The sequence below is a fragment of the Megalobrama amblycephala genome, linkage group LG8 (assembly GCF_018812025.1).
Source record: "Megalobrama amblycephala isolate DHTTF-2021 linkage group LG8, ASM1881202v1, whole genome shotgun sequence".
Lineage (NCBI taxonomy): Eukaryota > Metazoa > Chordata > Actinopteri > Cypriniformes > Xenocyprididae > Megalobrama > Megalobrama amblycephala.
The window spans coordinates 3,032,286-3,052,903 of record NC_063051.1 but is presented as its reverse complement, the minus strand read 5'-3'; the positions used below and the strand labels follow the sequence as shown (position 1 = coordinate 3,052,903).

At 39.1% G+C, this 20,618-nt stretch overlaps 1 protein-coding gene across 3 annotated transcripts; it reads right to left on the bottom strand.

Moving 5' to 3' along the window:
- Positions 1 to 1,311: 1,311 nt before the first annotated feature.
- mbd6 (methyl-CpG binding domain protein 6) lies at positions 1,312 to 20,392 on the bottom strand. 3 transcript variants are annotated; one of them, XM_048198690.1, is made up of 13 exons: positions 19,803 to 20,392; positions 18,821 to 19,003; positions 17,437 to 17,576; positions 16,649 to 16,751; positions 16,264 to 16,432; positions 11,855 to 13,789; positions 10,584 to 11,362; positions 8,880 to 9,039; positions 6,450 to 6,589; positions 5,404 to 6,087; positions 4,923 to 4,972; positions 4,760 to 4,823; positions 1,312 to 2,944 (listed from the first exon to the last, which is right to left on the bottom strand). In XM_048198690.1, exons 3-13 carry the CDS (start codon positions 17,550 to 17,552, stop codon positions 2,885 to 2,887), a joined length of 4,260 nt encoding a protein of 1,419 aa, XP_048054647.1. In that variant the 5' UTR covers positions 17,553 to 17,576; positions 18,821 to 19,003; positions 19,803 to 20,392; the 3' UTR covers positions 1,312 to 2,884. The 3 variants fall into 3 exon arrangements, with proteins under 3 accessions (XP_048054647.1, XP_048054645.1, XP_048054646.1); XM_048198688.1 differs by having other exon boundaries at positions 11,855 to 13,792; positions 19,803 to 20,386; XM_048198689.1 differs by lacking the exon at positions 19,803 to 20,392 and adding an exon at positions 19,554 to 19,794 and having other exon boundaries at positions 11,855 to 13,792.
- Between the last annotated feature and the right edge of the window lie 226 nt (positions 20,393 to 20,618).

Below are 20,618 nucleotides of genomic sequence, written 5' to 3'. Positions count from 1 at the left end.
ATACAGATTTCCTAGTTGTAAATTGGACATGGAAGCCCTCTCCGAGAGCATCTCCGAGATCATTTTGATCGCGAAAACAGCCTGTATTTGACCGAAATTCCAGATGATGGCGCTGTGAATGTTTATATGGTTGTCAATAAACGGGACGCTAAATATCATTTTGGCTCTAATAAGATTTTCCCAAAAAATAGGCAAGAATAAACCTGGTGTCCTCCATGATTGCTGATCTTTGTACTTGAACGCTACAAGTTCGTAATCACGACTTTAAAAGTGATGATAAAAACATTTCCACTAACATGTGAAGGCAACATAATAAAATCGCCATACGCCACATATTTTACTACAATTCTGAGCTTATACTGCCTTCACATGCTTTACTACTACTTATTTTACTTCAATCCTATTTTTGCTGCATATAAAACATGCAATATGCTTCAAAAGATTATTCATGTAACGACAAGGTGAAAAACTAATAAACGGCAATCGTTCTCCCTTCCACCAGTTTAAGGTTTATGGCCTGCCCAATTTGAGAACTGGGGTATCAAAATTATCTTTGAGTTCCCCAGTAATATATACGACTTGAGAGGTTCATGTCCAATTTCTGACTAGGAATTTCCGACTAGGAAACTCCCAACTAGGAATTTCTGACTAGAAATGTACGATATTTCCGATAGCACGTGAAGGATTACAAGCCTGTTTATTGTGATTTGTGCTGCCATATTTAAAGTTTATGGCCCACTTAACTCGGAAACTGAGGTAACAAAATTGTCTAGAGTTTCTCAGTAATGAATATAACTTGAGAGGGCGTTCATGCCCAATTTCCAACTAGGAAACTCCGACTAGGAAACTTCCAACTAGGAATTTCTGACTAGAACCACCCAACTTGGTTATCAAAATTATTTCTAAATTTTCCCATTAGTAAATTAATTAGTAAAAGTTAATTTCAATTATTAAAGTTAATTTCAATATTTAATAAATCTTAATACTTAAATATTTTGTGAAATTAACTTTAAGTCAAACATTTTATTTATGCACTGATGAACCAACATGGATTATATTATTACCTTTTACAAAGATTAATATATGCTATAAAAAATACTGCTCATTGTTAGTTGTGACGATTCTAAAGTGTTTCCAAAAATGACTAATTTTAATTGAAAGTCGACGATCACGTTCTTCATTTGCATATTTTGTATATATTTGCATATTTGGTCTGTATATATTATTATACTGTATATTTTTGTATAAGGGAGACTTCATTCTAAACCGTGGTGTTTTTTTACTGTGCACGCGACAATAAATCTCTTGATCTTGATTTAAAACCTTTTAATTTGTTAAATAAAAAAAAAAAAAAAAAATCAACTCCCAATAAAAAAGGAAATGCTACTTGTTCACAATTCTCAAAGTATTTTCTTTACAAATCAAACATGAATATGAGAAAGGAAAGGTTTCTCTGCAGGAGAAATATTTTACAAATTGATCATTTTTTTCCTAAAAAAAGGTGTACAAAATAAAATACTAAAACTGTACATATATACATAAATTCAATAGTAAAATTGCATAATCAGCCACATTATTAAATCATTATTTTAAATATTCAGTAATAATCTTGTGCCTGTGTTGATGAGCTCTGGGTAACACAGTCCTGTGCGACACCATCCACGACTAAAGCCCCTACAAACCTACAAATACACTAGACTCACTCCCTCCTGTAACACACACACACACACACACACACACGTATACACATACAAAATATATATATATATATATATATATATATATATATACTGCCCTGCAAAGACAGAACAGAGTTATGAGAGAAACTGGGTGTCGTTGGGCGTCTCAAACCACATGTCTCAGTTTCAGTGTCTCTGCAGGACGGCATAAAACACTACAAAAAAACATGTTCTTCCTCAGTGTTTCGGTCTCGTTTTCCAGCACAAATATATAAACATTTGTAAATCAAGATGCATTTACTGGAGAAGCAAAATGACTGAAGATATTAAAAAAAAATATCAAAATCAAGCAAGTTTTTGCAGAAGAAAAGAAAAATCTGCCAATGGGGATTTCCTTTTGAATTATGTTTACATTTATTGGCAAATATTTTTTTCTTGCTTTAAGCATGATTATTTCATGTCATGTTTATTTGCATATAGTAAACACTTCACTTTGATTATTTTTTCTACCTTAAATATTTTGTTTCTATAGTATATTTTGCTTCTTCAGTATATGTATCTTGATTTAAGTATGTTTAGATATTTGTATCGGAAAACAAGATAAAATTCCCAAATAAGAAAACAATTTTTTTGCAGTGTGACAAAACTCCTGCTGAATGCGTCTGGTGCTGTAAAGCGGTTCATGAGGTGCATGATGGGTTAAATGGTAAGATGAGATTTGTGATGCAATGATCAGTCGACTGGAAAGATTCCCAGAGACGAAGGGATTTTGGCTCTGGAACACAAGCTATCAAATGACACTAATTTGTTGATGATGACGACAACAACAACAACATGGACACGCATGTGTGCATCTGAAGACTGATGGGAGTGAATGTTCAGACAGAGCTGTCAATCACAGTCATCAAAAAGAAGCAAATAAAAGAAAATCATTAAAAGAACTGGTAAACGAACAATAACTATTCCTAAACTGATGCATTCATGCGACAATTTAACAATAGCTCTCATTAGTAAAACCCTCTCATGTTAGATGTAACAGCGGTGAAGTTGCTCTGGTTTGAACGGTAACAGAAGTCGAACAAACACAAACACACGTGACGGAGGAGCGAGATCACGGGAGACTCTTCACAGTGCGGCTCAGTCGAACGCTGTGATGGTGTTGCCATGGCAACAGTGCTGGTGTTGGTGGTAAAGTTTAGTCGGACCTATCGGACCACGCGGCGTCTCTTCCCTCTGGTGGAGCGGGCCGGCCTCGACAGCGGTATCTGCGTCACAACACATCAAACCCGGTTTAATACGTTTAATCATCATAGCCATGTGTGATCCCCGTTTTTCCTTCCCCAAATTTAAGACCTCTAGAAATTTAAAATAACTCTTAGATTTAAGAATTCTTAAAAATATAAATGTTGTAAATTTCAGAATGTAGTTATGGCGTGAATGCAGCATAAGCTCACTGTTTTGATTTGGTAGGAACTGTAAAAGTTGGCTGCTGTTAGTTTGAGATGCTTGAAATGTAAAAACCTCTCAAATTTAAGAATTCTTAGAATTCAAATACCTAAAATTAAGAACTCTTGAAATTTAAAACCTCTTAAATTTAAGAACACATGAAATTTAAAAACCTCTTAAATTTAAGAACACTTGAAATTTAAAAACCTCTAAAATTTAAGAACACTTGAAATTTAAAAACCTCTTAAATTTAAGAACACATGAAATTTGAAATTTAAAAACCTCTAAATTTAAGAACTTCCTCTAAAATTCAAGAACACTTGAAATTTAAAAACCTCTAAAATTCAAGAACACTTGAAATTTAAAAACCTCTTAAATTTAAGAACACATGAAATTTAAAAACCTAAAATTAAGAACTCTTGAAATTTAAAAACCTGTTAAATTTAAGAACTCTTGAAATGTAAAACCTCTTAAATTTAAGAACTCTTGAAATGTAAAACCTCTTAAATTTAAGAACTTTTGTAATTTAAAAACCTCTAAAATTAAGAACTCTTGAAATTTAAAAACCTGTTAAATTTAAGAACTCTTGAAATGTAAAACCTCTTAAATTTAAGAACTCTTGAAATGTAAAACCTCTTAAATTTAAGAACTTTTGTAATTTAAAAACCTCTAAAATTAAGAACTCTTGAAATTTAAAAACCTGTTAAATTTAAGAACTCTTGAAATGTAAAACCTCTTAAATTTAAGAACTTTTGAAATTTAAAAACCTCTTAAATTTAAGAACACATGAAATTTAAAAACCTAAAATTAAGAACTCTTGAAATTTAAAAACCTGTTAAATTTAAGAACTCTTGTAAATTTAAAAACCTCTTAAATTTAAGAACTCTTGAAATGTAAAACCTCTTAAATTTAAGAACTTTTGTAATTTAAAAACCTCTTAAATTTAAGAACTCTTGAAATGTAAAACCTCAAATTTAAGAACACATGAAATTTAAAAACCTCTTAAATTTAAGAACTCTTGAAATGTAAAACCTCTTAAATTTAAGAACTTTTGAAATTTAAAAACCTAAAATTAAGAACTCTTGAAATTTAAACCTCTTAAATTTAAGAACTCTTGAAATTTAAAAACCTAAAATTAAGAACTCTTGAAATTTAAAAAAAAACTCTTAAATTTAAGAACTCTTGAAATTTAAAAACCTCTTAAATTTAAGAACTCTTGAAATTTAAAAACCTAAAATTAAGAACTCTTGAAATTTAAAAACCTAAAATTAAGAACTCTTGAAATTTAAAAAAAACTCTTAAATTTAAGAACTCTTGAAATTTAAAAAACCTCTTAAATTTAAGAACTTTTGAAATTTAAAAACCTAAAATTAAGAACTCTTGAAATTTAAAAAACCTCTTAAATTTAAGAACACATGAAATTTAAAAACCTCTTAAAATGTAAAAACCTCTTAAATTGAAGATCTATTGAAAAAGATGTTCTTTTATCATTTAAGACATTTTTATGGCCTTAAATTTGATACAACAGAATTTAATTCTTTAAGTCTAAATGACCCTCGGGGACCCTGATTAATGCACATGTGCAGTCAAATAGTGTGAAATGTTTGCAGTGTGTGTGTGTGTGTGTGTCTCACCGTCGCAGTGGGCTGCTCTATGATGCTGTCTATGCCGCCTGGCAGGTCTGGACCCCTCTGCAGTCTGACAGGAAGAAGAAGAAGAAGAAGAAGAAGAGAGTAAAAACACAAAGCACTTCACACAAGTGAAGGAACGTGCTGAGCTCTGGACAGCTGCACTTACGACTGTTTCCTCTTGCGCCCCCTTCTGGCTCCTGTGTGCATGTCTTCAGTCTGTGTGGACAGAAGAGAAATTAAACTATAGTTATACCGGGAAATAAATACTAATGCACTACTTAGTGCGCAGTACACACTGCTATGAATAAAGGTATTGAAGCACTCTGAAACATTTCATAATAATTTAATATTGAATCGTTTTCTTTTTTTTACTGAAAAACCTTTTAGTTGTAGAAATAAAGAAAATACATTAAACAAATTAGAAATGTTGCCTTGGCAAGTTTAATTTAAAGCACCAAAATGACTAAAACTAAAACAAAATTAAAGCTAAAAAATTTTTTAAAAAGGCATCAAAAAAGGGCAAAAGCACAAAATATACTGAAACAAACTAAAATTAAAATAAAAACTGAAATTTAAAATGCTAACAAAAAATATTAATAAATACCATAATATTATATAAATATTAAAATAAGATTGATCACACTCACCCTCACTTGCTCTGTGTCTCTGCTGCTGATGTCATCGACCGCCCTCTCACCCGGACTCAAATATCCCTGCGGCCTTCGTCCATCCTCCTCCTCATCTGCCTCATCCTCCTCGTCATTGTCTCCTCTTCCATCCGTTCCCGAACCGATCCCGTTGCTATAGAGGCACACTTTGGCTGACCCATCGGTCTTCGCTTCCTCCATGAAGGCGGGATGCAGCGGGGCGTCTGACAGAGCGTCTGCTCCGGCCGGCCTGCAGGGCGGCGGCGTCGAGGGGTCCTCGCTGAGTTTGGGTGTGCCGCGGGCCGGAGACTGGGCCATCTCCATGCCGAGGCGGGACAGGTCCGGGTTGTGGACCGAACACGCCCGGCGCGGGCTGAGGGACGGCGGGGCGCTGGCTTGCTGAAGGAGGGGCGGCAGCTCGGGGTACGACAGCGGCGTGGAGTCAGAGCCGCCCTCGGCACCGCGCTCGCTCACCTGCAGGAAGGACGTGTAGATGGTGTCCATGAAGGAACCGTACGGGTCAAACAGCCCCGTGCCGGAGCCCTCTCTCTGCTGCGCAGGGGTCTGGACCGGGTTGAGCAAGGAATCCTGGGATATCTGAGCCGGCGGAAGCTCTTCTTGTGACGGAGGGGTCTGATGCAGACTCACTGGCTTCTCTCCCATGAGCGCGGGCGTCATCGTCAGCTGAGAAAGAGAAAATATGTCAATAAACACCAGCATTCTTTTGATTTAAAGGCTTCTATTTTATACTAAGAACACAAAAAATTGTTCCACTCAGGATCTTAAAGGACAAAAATGTCCCCATTGAAACCCATTTTTAATCCCTTTTTACTATTTTTTTACCAAATGGTGCCATTTTCTCAGGTTTGGCTTATTAAGCAAATACTCACTTTATTCTTGTTTTCTGCTTCTGCATATTATAGAGTCAATTTGATAAATTATGCAGTGTTGCTTATATGTGTGTGTGTGTGCGCAAATCACAAATCCAACCACTGTGTGTGTGATTTTTCTGGCATGTTTTTAAGCAGCGATGATTATAGGTTTACCTGCAGACAGGTGAGCGGGTTGAGAGCCGTTTGGTTCTGTGGCAGCGGGACGCCCAGAGACGGGCCCTGCGGCAGCAGCAGATGTCCGGCTCCTAGTAAACTATGAAGACTGTTGATGTTACCCAGAGCTGTGAGGTCACCTGAGAGCAAAGAGAAACACAACACTGATGCATTCTGGAAGATATTAGAGCAGTTCAAGACGACAAGGAGAAAATCACCAAACATCATGTCACAATAGACTGACGGGTCAAAGACATTCAGATGTCTGCATCAATAGAAATGTACAGAAGTGATTTTATATACACAGAAAGCACATTAAATGCAAGTAAAACATCTACTTTTAAGGTTTCAAATAAGTTTTGGGAGAATAAAATGTCAAAATGTGGGTAAAATAATGTTTCATTGTCATTCAGTGTAACACTTATAATTATGTAAAAATTTAAGCATACTTATTCTGACCTGTACGTATTAAAATATATAAAAGAATAAGTGAGAATACAAAATTTTATTGCATTTTAAATTAGTAAAAAATTCTTGTTGACAAAACCTAGGACAGTGGAAAAGTTTAAAAATGTTAAAAAATTAGAATTTGGGGTAAAAGTAATAAGTGTTTAATAAGGCATAAATATATATATTTTTTGTAAATATCCCTCACAAGATTGTTACACTGAATGACATTTTAGTGGGTGTCTTCTGTAAATCATGGTAAAAATGTATGATATTTAATTTTTGCTCAGAAAAACAAACAAACAAATTAAACAGGACCCATTCTGGACTCTGATTTAACGGTTAAATTAAATTTTAGCAATCAAAAAGCATGTCCAATTAATTGAAATCATGATATACAATTGAACAATTTATTAAAAGTACAAAAAAGGTTTTATTTTTTCTTAAATTTCAGTTTATTTTTCCTAAATTCCACTATTTTTTAATACATTTCCCCCCACTATTTTTTAATTGTTTGATTAAATTTGAACAATAATAATAAACAACTCACATGCAAAACATGCAGATTTTATATTTAATAGTGCTTTTGCACTTTAATATTCACAGACACGAGTTCATATTGTCATGTGATGAAGCGTACAGCCCTACTTCTGATTTATTCATCCAAAATTTGCCAAAATCCACGTCACACCCTAAATTCCATTTTTGTGACTGAATTCTGACCAAAATTAAAGGGCTCTATTTATAGACACAAAAAAGATGTTTTGATTCAAATATGCTTTTCCTCTTCCATTGTTAGAGGGCAATGCTTGATACATTAAATGAGAATAAAAACAACATGAAGAAAACCTCAAGCATCATCAGTGAGAGACTAACTTTTCCTGGAGTTTCTCAGCAACAAAAATGAGTTTTACACGTCAACATCAGATCTGGCAGAGCGCTCTGCGTCAGCAGTTCTGCACCGAGATGATGTCGGAGGAATGTCACTGCTGTGGCCAAACTTTATTTAAGAAAAAACACTCAAGTCTGTTTCACTTTCCCGACTTCTCTCATCCAGCCGTCAGTGTGAACGAGTGTGCCGAGTCAGCCGAGGTGTCGGTGAAGGTTGAAAATCCCCCAGAGCAGAGAGACAGCCTATAAAACGTCAATGTAATGCCATCGGGCAGGACGAGCGAGTTCAAGTACAGCCAATAAACACTACATGGCCATTTTGTATTGTGGACATGGAGGGAACAGCAGAGAATCAAACTAGAAGGAAACTAGTAATGGCTGCTTGTTTTTTAACCTGCTGAGGCTTTATTTTGCATCATATCGACTCAGTTACAAGTCAAGATGCACAATGATTGATAAAATATTACATAATACAATATTGCACAAAAATATTTTAGATATGGAAAATGTGCATTACAAACTGACATGGCCTGGAACAGACAGTAGGGGAAGCATTTTTGTCAATAAAATGATCAAATACATGTGCATTAAATGGCCTGGACAATATTTCAGTCCGTCACTAATTTCGTTATTGAAAATATTCAGCTGAAAAAGCAGTAAAATTTCCTCTCAACATGTGATAAAACTGTAAACTAATGCATATTTGCTTTTGCATTTCTGTGTACTGGGGTGAAATACAAAAAACAGAAACTGGATTTAAATAAAATAAGGATGCACTGAAATTTCAGCAACCCAAAAGCTATTTTCAGTTTTGGAGGGCTGAAATCAGTGAACGGGTGGCATGTTTTAACTGTGTTCAGCGTCTATTTCGTGACACAACAAGGATAAGCTACAAGAGTTAAACATGTCAGCTGTGTGACACTCGCTCTGGATTGACCAGATCAATTTCTTGATTTTAATTGATAATGATATGGCTTCTTAAATCTAAAATCTTCTAGTCTGTGCTGTTTTCTGTTGATGCATGAACAAAACTTCACCAAAAACTATTTGGGTTAATTTGGGTATTTGGATTAAAAAGACTGATCCACTTACCAAGAACCCCAGGGGTGAGTAGATGCGGCAGGAAGTGAGGTGTCTGGCCGTTGTTCTTGTCCTGCTCGGCCAGGGGGTCACACACTTCCGGCCCCGAGGTGGAGACCACAGGACCGCAGGACACCGAGGTAGAAACTAGAGCAGGGCTGGACAGAGTCCCCTAAACCACACAGAATTATATATATGTATTGCACAAGATGCATGTACTATATTGCATATGAGGAAAATTAACAATAACCCACAGTACAAAGATTCCCAAAGATTGCCAGCTGAACTTTCCTGATATTTGACCCCACAATTTAGCATTTCTGAATTGGCATTCTGAGTGAGAAAATGTTCCCATAGTTCAAAATAAATTATATTTTACATAAATAAAATGAAGCCTATTTTAATTAAAGGGATAGATCACCCAAAAATGAAAATTCTATCATCATTTACTCACCAACCATCATGTCGTTCCAAACCCGTAAGACTTTGAAACACAACATAATATATTTTTAATTAAACCAGAGTGGTTTCTGTCCCTCCAATGAAAGTTCAGGGTAATGAAATGCGTTATGGGTTTGGAACGACACGAGGGTGAGAAAATGGTGAAAAGTTTTATTTTTTAAGACTTTTTGCAGTGTGACATTACAATTAACCACATTTTCCCAACAAATTCTCAACGTAATGCCAAACCAAAAGTATGATTAAGACAAGGAGTTTTTCATGTTACAATTTAAATATTGTATTAGTGTTATCACGATACTGGAATTTCCAACTTCAATACGATACCTTGAAAAATATCATTTTCAATGCCACGGGGAAAACTGCCATATATACCGCCATACAGATAATTTGTTATTATATCATAATTTTTTGATAATTTGGGTAATTTTGTCTTACACACAACACAGGGAGGCTTAATTTGAATCACTGATCTAACATTTACATAAAGAAGGCAAGTAAACAGTCAGTAATAAAATAAGAACAAATTAACAAATTGCAAACGATAGCGACAAATTAGAGAAAAATTTAATAAACTTGGCTTTAAGTTTTTCAGGTGGGTCTAACAGTAGTATTCAGGTAAGAAATACTACAGAAATGAAAGCAATCAAATGTAATATAACACTGGATAGTTTTCATTGTATAAAATAAATACCGCTTACAATTAGTTACAAAAGTTATTCAGTAAAGAGCAGTGAGTGATTTTCTGTCTTTTGCAGCAGGTTTATTAGGCTGCTGTCACTTTAAGAGGTTATGCACGGATCCAATACACTGTTACGCAAAATGCATTTTTTTCTCAACTTTTTACGTTCCAAAACCGACTGTATTTACCGGAATACTCAGCCATTTTGACATAATTTTATATGCATTTGATGCAATAAGTCAAGAAAAACAACTCGCGAGCGGTTTGAAAGGCGGCTTTGTGTGCGCGACACTTATATAGATCAGTGGTGCGATTGCTTTTGGTGTGATTGCGCAACCTGCGGGAATAACTAAAATTGATTTAGAGGTTAAAAATTACCCAGAGGTTTTATATTTAAAGTTTTAATTTTTGTATTTAAATCTCACAAATCTCATGCAGTTCCACTATCAACCACTAGTGGGATAACATCCAGTTGGGAAACCCTGTCATAGTAGATGGATACAGCATTCTGAGGCATGCAGATTGTATGTGCACGTGTAGCGAAGCATGCAACTGGTGTTGGTCTGTGTGTATACCTGAGAATGAGGCGGGGGGGATGGCGTGTGGTTGGGAAGGGGTTCGGTCTGGGCGAGAGCTGCGGCCAGCAGAGCGGGGTTGAGGGACAGGAAGGCGGGAGGGGGTGGAGTTAGCGGCGCGGAAAGAAGAAGCGACTGGCCGTCTGCGCTGGGCGCTAGAGATTGAAGAGCCTCCAGGAGCCCCGGCCCCATCAGGACAGAGTCCAGCAGAGCAGGGGTTTTCTCCAGAGATACTCCGTCAGCAAAGACCTGCTGCTGTGGCGTAGGAAGCTCCAGGTTGAGTGCTGGCAAGGGCAACATGGCAGCTGGATTCTGCCCGAGCAGCAAAGAAGCCATGAGTAGGGCTTGAAGCCCAGGGGGCTTTTCACCGCCTTCCACCCCTGCAACAGGGGGCAGGGCTGAAGCCGAGCCTGGTGGATTTAACAGGCTCACCAGGTTGAGAGGAAGCTCGCCCTGGTTTAGGATGTTGAGAGGAGAGCCCTGGTTCAGGATGGTGCCGGTTGGCTGTGGTTGCTGGGCTTGGGTGCCGCCCGTCCAGACCCCTAAAGGCAGGGAGCCAAGGAAGGGTGGCAGCAGGGAGGGCAGACCGGCATTGGAGGAGAGAAGCTGGAGGAGCTGTTCTTGGGTCATGAAGGGAAAAGCCTCTGCTAGCGGTAGGGAAACAGCGGGGTTAGAAAGATCGGAAGACGGGGCAGCGGATAGAGAGAGGCTGTGGTCGGGCTCACAGCCACCCAGCAATCTTGGGTCCGAGTCAGCCTGATCCATCGTCTCTACAGGACCTGCAAAGAAAACACAAGTGTAAAATGGACCACTCAAAACAAAAGCTCTGGGGCCGGATTCACGAAACATTCTTAAGAATAACCAACTTGTCTTAAATCCCCAAAGTATTTAATGAATTTATTGGGTTGTTTCTAATGAATTGTTGCAGATAAGCATTACAACTTAACAGGGTTACAATAGATATTAATTAGAGGTGTAACGGTACACAAACATGCCAGTTCGGTACGCACCTCAGTATTGAAGTCACAGTTTGGTACAGCATTTTTACATTTCGGTACGGTTTAAAATTAGTGTCTTGTCGCTGGTTGAGAGATTACATGAAAACATATCTATGCATAGATCGTCTGTTCTTCTTCTGCGCTTTTTACTTTTACTTTTTACGACCTTCATTAGAATATAAGACATTTCTTAACATCTTTCTTGAGAAGATTTTCGTGAATCAAGCTCTTGGTGTAAAAATGCCCCAAGAAAAACAAGATAATAAGTCTTACCTTTACTTTCCACAGCTTGATTGTGATTTGACTGGTTAATTTGGTAGGTATTGTGGTCAGGACAAGTCTCTGTCGTTTTGGACCCACAACTTTTCTCCGGGAACGGGGGCAAGCAGGAGGTTGAGGACATCTGGTTCATCATGCTCAGAATTGAACTGCTGAGGTCCGGCGTCGTGCCCGTATGGGGCTGGCTCAAGTTCAGGATGGTGTTGCTGGAGGTTGTTTTGAGGTTCATGGTTGTTTCGTCACCCATCAAAGTAAAGGGTTGGGATTGGGGCTGCTGGGCAGGAGTTTCGGGCATGGGCACTGTGCTTTGGGCTTGAAGTTGTGGGGTGGGGTTGTGTACACGTAATGTGGACTGTCCTTCGCAGTGGGGTGTCTGTGGAGTGATGGGTCTGGGTGAAGAGGGCAGCGTGTTCGTGTGCCTGTTGCTAGGCATGGCAGTGGCGACGCTGGACTGCTGGGTTGCGCTCTGCATGCTAAGAAGCTGAAGCAAGGCGGAAAGGGGCTGGGAAGGAGATGGGGAGGAAAGCGGGAGAGAATTAGCAAGTCCAGGCTTCCTGCCTTCCTCCGAATCCTGCAACCTAAGAGCATTGTTCGAGAAGGAGGCATTCAGAGGAGCGGCAGACAGCCGGTGGTTGTCTGAGTGAGGTACAGGAGGAGAAGGTGGCGAAAGGCATGGGGAGATGAGCAGCGGAGGCCCGGATAGATCTCCTGCAGTCCGACCCAACTGCGAGTCTTTCAGCATGCTCAAAACGGTGGGCGAATGCCTCTGCCGTTTGCGGCGCAAGTTTTTCTCAGCAACAGCAGGGGAAGCCGGGGAAAGGGAAGGGGAGTGCGGAAGCAACAGGGCAGTGAGGGACTGGGCTCTGGCGGAAGTGGGGTGGACGCTACTGTTTAAAGTGCTAATCAATACCTTTGACTGCTGCTCCTTGTCCAGGCCACTAAGAGGGAGTGCGGCCAGCGCATCGGCTGCACTGAGCTGGCCTGGGGCTTTCTGGTTGGCCAGCTGGGCTTTAGCGGCGGCAGAAAGGAGGCTGCTGGCAGGGAAAGAGTTATTTATGTGGCTCTTTTGCTGGATCTTCTGTTGGTTGAGAATCTGTCCTAGTGGAAGGCCGAGCAGTTCTGGGGCTTGAGAAGAACTCAATCCGTTCCTCTTGTCACCTATGTTGGGATGTGCCAGCGACAAGGCTTGTGACACCTGATGGTTGCTTTGGTTAGCATTGGAGCTGATGTTGGAGGTACTACAGTCTTTATAGTGCTGCAGAATGCCCTCCAAGCGACTACACGGGCTGGAAGGCGCAAGAGGAAGCTTGGGAGAAGAGCACGGCATGGTGGCCTGCAACGGTTTGACCCCCTGGATGAAGACAGACCCTGGGGCCCCGTGCTCTGAGAGCGAGGATGTCGAGGAGTGGCGAGAGCGTTGGTGGGGTGAGAAAGTGTCTAGGGTACGTGAGGGTGACAGAGGAGGGGGAGACTTAACACTCACTCCCTGTGAATGTGGCGGAGCTGCTCGACCACTCAGAGCTACGGATGAAGAGGGGGATAAGGAAAAGGAGTTGGAAGGGTCTGGGGGATGCACATGTGTGTGTACACTTGGTTTTGCATTGCTTGGAGAAGCAGGGTTATGCACTGTCCTTTGGGGGATGTTTTGGGAGAGCGGTGGATGAGGGCTCCACTGCTGTTTCGCATAAGCAGGCACACAGCCCACTGGCGTTGGGGGCTTCTTTAAAGGTGAACCCTGTTCTGGAGGTCGTGAAATAGGGGTGAGGTTAACAGAACCGTTTTGCAGAACAGAGCGAGAATAGGACAGAGGAAAGCCAATATTGGATTTGGGCTGGTTGTGTCTAGGCTGAGGGTAAGTGCAGTGGGCGCCGTCTCCATGAGCCACCATCGATCCTCTCAGCTCTCTGCCGTCCACTGAGCATACAACACCTCCTTAAACAAACAAGCAGACAACACGACTCACCTTCCAGAAGAAAAGTGAACTTGTGTGGTACAGTGCCTTTAAAGGGTATTTAACCCCCTTGGAAATGTTTGTTTTACATTTTATCATAGAACCACAATGTTTTTTTTTTTTTCTAACTAGAACAGAACAGAAAAATATTCAGATTTCAACGTGGAAAAAAAAAAAAAAAACACTAACCATCGCAAACTGGTCAAAATGTATTTAAAGGGTTAGTTCACCCAAAAATGAAAATTCTGTCATTAATTACTTATGCTCATGTCGTTCCACACCCCTAAAGGAACACAAATGAAGTTCTTTTTGATGAAATCTGAGAGCTTCCTGTCCCTCCCACTGACAGCTACACAACTACCACTTTGAGGCTTCAAAAAGTACATAAAGAGATTGTGAATTGTCAATTCCATATGAATGGAGTGGCTTTAGTCCAAATTTTATGAAGAGACTCGAATTGCTTTATATGATGAACAGATTCAATTTAGATTTTTATTTACATATAAACTGAACCTGCTTGACGAGTGAGAACTAACCTCTTCTGGAAGCTCAAACATGCTCCGTAACACGAGAATAAACCTCATTGGTTCTCGCTGAAGATCAAACATGCTCTGTAACACGAGAATGAACCTCATTGGTTCTCGCTGAAGATCAAACATGCTCCGTAACACGAGAATAAACCTCATTGGTTCTCGCTGAAGATCAAACATGCTCTGTAACACGAGAATGAACCTCATTGGTTCTCGCTGAAGCTCAAACGTGCTGCGTAACACAAGAATGAACCTCATTGGTTCTCGCTGAAGCTCAAACGCGCTGCGTAACACGAGAATGAACCTCATTGGTTCTCGCTGAAGCTCAAACGTGTTGCGTAACACAAGAATGAACCTCATTGGTTCTCGCTGAAGCTCAAACGCTCAAACGCTGGTAACACGTAACACGAGAATGAACCTCATTGGTTCTCGCTGAAACTCAAACGTGCTGCGTAACACGAGAATGAACCTCATTGGTTCTCGCTGAAGCTCAAACGTGCTGCGTAACACGAGAATGAACCTCATTGGTTCTCGCTGAAGCTCAAACGTGCTGCGTAACACAAGAATGAACCTCATTGGTTCTCGCTGAAGCTCAAACGTGCTCACGTAACACGCTGAGAAACGTGAACCTCATTGGTTCTCGCTGAAACTCAAACGTCAACTCAAACGTGCTGCGTAACACGAGAATGAACCTCATTCTCATTCTCAGCTTCCGGAAGAACCAATGAGGTTCATTCTCGTGTTACGCAGCACGTTTGAGCTTCAGCGAGAACCAGTGAGGTTCCAGAAGAGGTTTGTTCTCGCTCGTCAAGCAGGTGCAGTTTATATGTAAATAAAAGTCTAAATTCAATCTGTTCATCATTAGAGCGATCGAGTCTCCAGAAAATTTGGACTAAACTGCTCAATTCACACAGATTAGTTTCACAATCTCTTTATGAACTTTTTGAAGTGTCAGTTGCGTAGCTGTCAATGGAAGTTCAAAAATATCTCAGATTTCCTCAAAAACATCTTCATTTGTGTTCCGAAGATGAACGAAAGTCTTTCGGGTTTGGAACGACATGAATTCAAGTAATTAATGACAGATTTTTCATACTTGTGTGAACTAACCCTTCAAGTTAATAAACACAAAACAAGCATTTCCATAAGTTTTCAAGTCAGTTTTAGAATGGTGCTGTCACCAGTATAGATACGGGCAGTGTCTGGCTTAAAATTAAACATAATTCAGGTCTCTTTAGACCATAGAATATTCTTCCAGTTAGCTTCAATGTCTCAGACATGCCTTCTAGCAAACTGTAGCCATATCATATGACATCTTTTAACAGAGACTTTCTTTTTGCGACTCTCCTATAAAGCTGCGACTAGTGAAACACCAAAGCAACAATTCACAGATCAAAGACAAACTTAAAGTCCACAGTGATTAAATGCTGCAAAACACTCCAAGGGGGTATACTTACAGATAAATCATATTCTGATATGGCTAAAGCACTTGAGCTATTGTAAGGTTTTTTTTGTTTTTTTTTACAAAAACTAAACTTAGTGGTTGCAGTTTAGTTTACAACTTAAGTACAGTGAATTCTATACAGAAGATGACTGCATGCTTTAGCCAATCTGAATGGGTAATATTTGGACACAAGATATAGAGTGTAATCTTCACTTCATAAGAACAGTAATGGTCATATACTGCAATTTTCTTTAAGACAAACCATTAAAGGAATATTCTAGGTTCAATAAAAGTTAAAAGTTAATCTGTGACATGCTGTCAATTACTACAGACAACCATTGCAACTCAACCCTCAGTTTGTAAAAACAAACCAAAAATGTGTTTACAGTAATGCACTTTCAACACATCATGAAAGCATGTCACAGAACCTGGAAAATTCCTTCTAAAAAGTTGGAATAACGTGTGTATTAAGATGCAATACCTGTGGCTTGAGCCGGCGGGGAGAGTTGGGAGGGCTGCATGCTTTGGCATAATGCCGCCATGGCATCAACTTTCCTGCGATGGTTACAGAGTTTGGTCATGTCTTCCTCTATTTTACTCGAATGATGACCAGGAGCTTGGACCATCGCAGCAGGGTCAAAATTAAAGACCTGCAATTGATTTTGCAACATAACAACATAGTTTATTGTTTTATAAATCACAGTGTTTCACATACTATTAAAAAAAGTACAGTGTATAACTGCACAGTATGCAGTCAGCAGTACACTAGTATTTCATTAACTGCAATCCTTACAACCTAATTAATTAATATGCAATCAAATTTGCATCATAAATGAGGAGGATTCAGCACTGAATGTTGATCTCACCTTATTTGGGACAAGCGGGCACTCGAGACCACACTTACATGTGCCGTCTGTCCGCAGATACACCCTCACCTCATCCACAGATCGAAGGATTGTACCACTCGGGCTGGAAAAGAAAAAGAAAAGATTGATATGGCATAGTTTGACAGCTTCATTTGATATCCGACAAGTAATGCATTATGCAAGGAGTAACGGACGACGGGCCGTTGAATTATTAGAAAATAATGCAAAATGTGGTATGTATTGTAAATAAATGCAAACTGAATATCTGACAGTTCTTTTGCTGCAATTTGGTCAAAATGTATAGATATTTCTTTAAAGAATCACGTAATGTATTTTCACCAGGAATTCCGCTGTTAAACACGATTATTTAAAAATAAATTGAAATGATGGAGGCTTATGGCTTCAATAAAAGCAAATACTATCGATTGACAACCTCGCAGTAGGTCTGTATTTAAAGGCTTCAAGCTATCGTGCAAAATAAATTTCCCAATGGGAAGTTTTACAATATTGATCTTCACATAAACTCTACCTCAGACCAGTTTGAAGCACCGCTTTCAAACCAACTAAACCCTAATGTCAAACACACTCGGGTCGGCACCAGAAACCCTAGTGTGAAGGCTAAACGCACTGGCATGTGTTTGCTCAGGTGAAGTCACACACATCTGTGTGTAATCATCGTTGTCAGGCAACTTGAGTGAAAAATGTTTCCGATGTAACTTTTAATAGCAACACAGTTCATATTTGAGAAGAACAGCAAACACATCAAAGTAAACGACCTGATTTTTTACCTGATGTAAGACACAACCCCATCTTCCACTTTCCTTTGCCAGCCAACCGGGATCTGAGCGATGAGCGCCGTACCTCCATCTTTTTCTCCTGCTGCACTCTCACTGCCCCCCGTCATTTTCTGCTCACACACATCCAGCTCCTAAAGACAGAAACCAGTTTCAATTCAGATCCAAACTAGATTTGACGAAGATCAACTCACTTATTTTCAGCTGTGAATGTGTTCATACTAGTATCATCATGTAGTGACAACTACATTTACATTAAATCAGTTTAATGACAAAAAACAGCTTCAAATCAGATCAAAACAAAATATGATGAAGATCGGCTCACACTTAAGAATTATTTCAGTTGAAAATGTGTTCACACTGAATCTAAATATGGTCTGAGCATTTAATCTGACTATGCTGGATTCAGGAGACATTCATAAAGTGTAGGTAGTGACAACTACATTTACATTAAATCAGTGTAGTGACAGAAACCAGCTTCATATCAAATCCAAACTAGATTTGATGACAGGCTTATTTTCAGTTAGGAATGTGTTCACACTGAATCTAAATATGGTCTGAGCATTTAATCTGACTATTCTGGATTCAGGATATTTATAAAAGTTATTTTAGTTATTTATAAAACGTAGGTACAGGTGTTATCATGTAGTAACAACTACATTTACATTAAATCAACGTAGAGACAGAAACTAGCTTCAAATCAGACCCAAACAAGATTTGACGAAGATCAACTCACTTATTTTCAGTTAGGAGTTGTGTTCGCACTGAATTCAAATATGGTCTGAGCATTTAATCTGACTATTTTGGATTCAGGAGACATTCATAAAGTGTAGGTACAGGTGACAACTACATTTACAATAAATCAGTGACAGAATCCAGCCTCAAATCAGATCCAAACAAGATTTGACAAAGATCAACTCACTTTTTTTCAGTTGAGAATGTGTTTACACTGAATCTAAATATGGTTGTCACTCCTCTTCTGAGCATTAATCTGACTATTCTGGATTCAGGAGCCATTTATAAAGTGTAGGTATAGGTGTCATCATGTAGTAACATCTACATTTACATTAAATCAGAGTAGAGACAGAAACTAGCTTTCAAATCAGATCCAAACTCGATTTGATGAAGATCGACTCAAGACTTATTTCAATTGAAAATGTGTTCACACTGAATCTAAATAGGGTTGTCACTCCTCTTCCAAGCTTTTAATCTGTAACTATTCTGGATTCAATATTCATTAATTTATTTTGTCAATTATGTCAATTATCATAGGTTTAAGATGACCCGTGTATTCAGCACACACAAACATGCAACAAATTGAATAAATGTAGCTGAAGTACACAAAGAAATTCTGTAACTTAGCACTTTGTTTTTGTACCTTTTCATTTTTATACAGCCTTGGTCAGCACCATTCGTGAAATACACCCTTTGGAGGACATATATACGTAGCATTAACGAAGCACAACGCAACAGTACAACAAATCCATCTTGACACACAATCCTCTGCGGTCCTCTCAAATGGACTGGGATGCTTCTATGGAACTCTCCACAAGCTGACAACCTGAAAAGATAAAGAAAAAAAAATCAATTTCAGGACAGCTCGACATTGCTTGAGTACACAATTTTAACAATTTTCAACATAACCATTGGAAAAATCAATCTTACTGACAGAAATACTAGATGATATTTGAAAATTTAGATTACACTGATATGCAACAAGATACAGTTTAACCACCATATTCAAGTACCACGGTTTCTAGCACTGAATACCATGGTGTTAGTAGGGTACAAGTCCAAAAACAAGGTACTTTTTCGTTAGAGTGACATATGGCTGACAGACACTAGAGTGAAAAGTGACAGTTGGAACTGATACTCGAGGCGCCAAATAAAAAATTCAAATTTAAGTGTTCGAGATGATGTCACAGCCTAAAAGCATAACATTTTTAACGGTTTTTATTCTGGCATTAAGGCGGGTGACGGTGAAGCGGCTAACGCTCACGGGATCTGACTGAAACAGCGAGCTAAAGAGTAAACAAACCAACACGAATAAAAGTGCGCAAAGTTTCGGAGAAAGCAGGACGTAAATACCGAAAGAAAATATGAATACATACGCCCAAGTACCGCACTGGTACTTTTGAAGACTGTACGTCCCGAAGAATAAACAAACGTCGCGTACTGACGGCTAGCTGGCCCATTCTTAAACATTCAATTTATATTGTAAGCTTACGGAACACGCGATAACACTCCGATATTAACTAACGAAGCGGTCTTCGTTACATTAAAACGGAAGCGTTCTAGTTTGTCGCGTCGCGTACAGCGTAGTCGCGCTGTTAGCTTTCTTTAGCTCGCGGGCTACGTACCTCTCTGTTTACGAAGTTTCCTGCTTCTTCGGCGCGCTGCACAACACAGGCGAAAGACAGAACAAGCGTCTCGATGGACTTGAGTTGCAAATGTCGCCGTTGCGGGAGCTGTTATTAACGCCGTGTGATTTTTAGCCACTTCCCCGCGTCTTCATCCATCCGAGCCGTCCTGCTTAAAAACAAAGAGCAATAACGCTTGGTTTTATTGCGCCCCGTGCATTGTCGTCCAATTTCGCGTGAATCCTGCTCGGCCGCGGAGCGTGCGATCGCTTCATTCAAAGGTTCAGCGCACTCCTAAGCGTCTTTACTGTGTGCATATGCGAGCGAGGGGCTGATTATGCCTGTGTGATGGTGCTTTTAGTTTATCTTCGTTTCCAAGTTCCTATTTTTCCTTAGGATCCCGTGCCAAAAAAAAAATCATGGAGTTTTCGTCCACGCATGCGCAGTAGCTGATGTCAGGGTTGGGAATTCCGTACAATTTCAAAGCCACTAGGAGGAGCGAGAGAGCCACTCGTGAAGAGGAAAACGCGCCCTAGTACAAGTATGGATACACTTCTGTAGATTTGAGTTAGCATATTGTAAAATAAATCTAGCATATTTGGAGTTTTTTTGTTTATCTTTAGATGTTAAATTCGAAATGTTATCGAATTTTTATATTTTAAGTTTTTTTCTTATTAATATAAACGGGTTGTGTCAATATGCTTTATATAAAATAAAACAAGTAACATATAAATAAGTCGTCTTTTATGTTATCTGCGCCGTCAATAAAGGAAAAAACGAGGCTACAAACGGTAAATTAAGCCTCAAACTATTAGA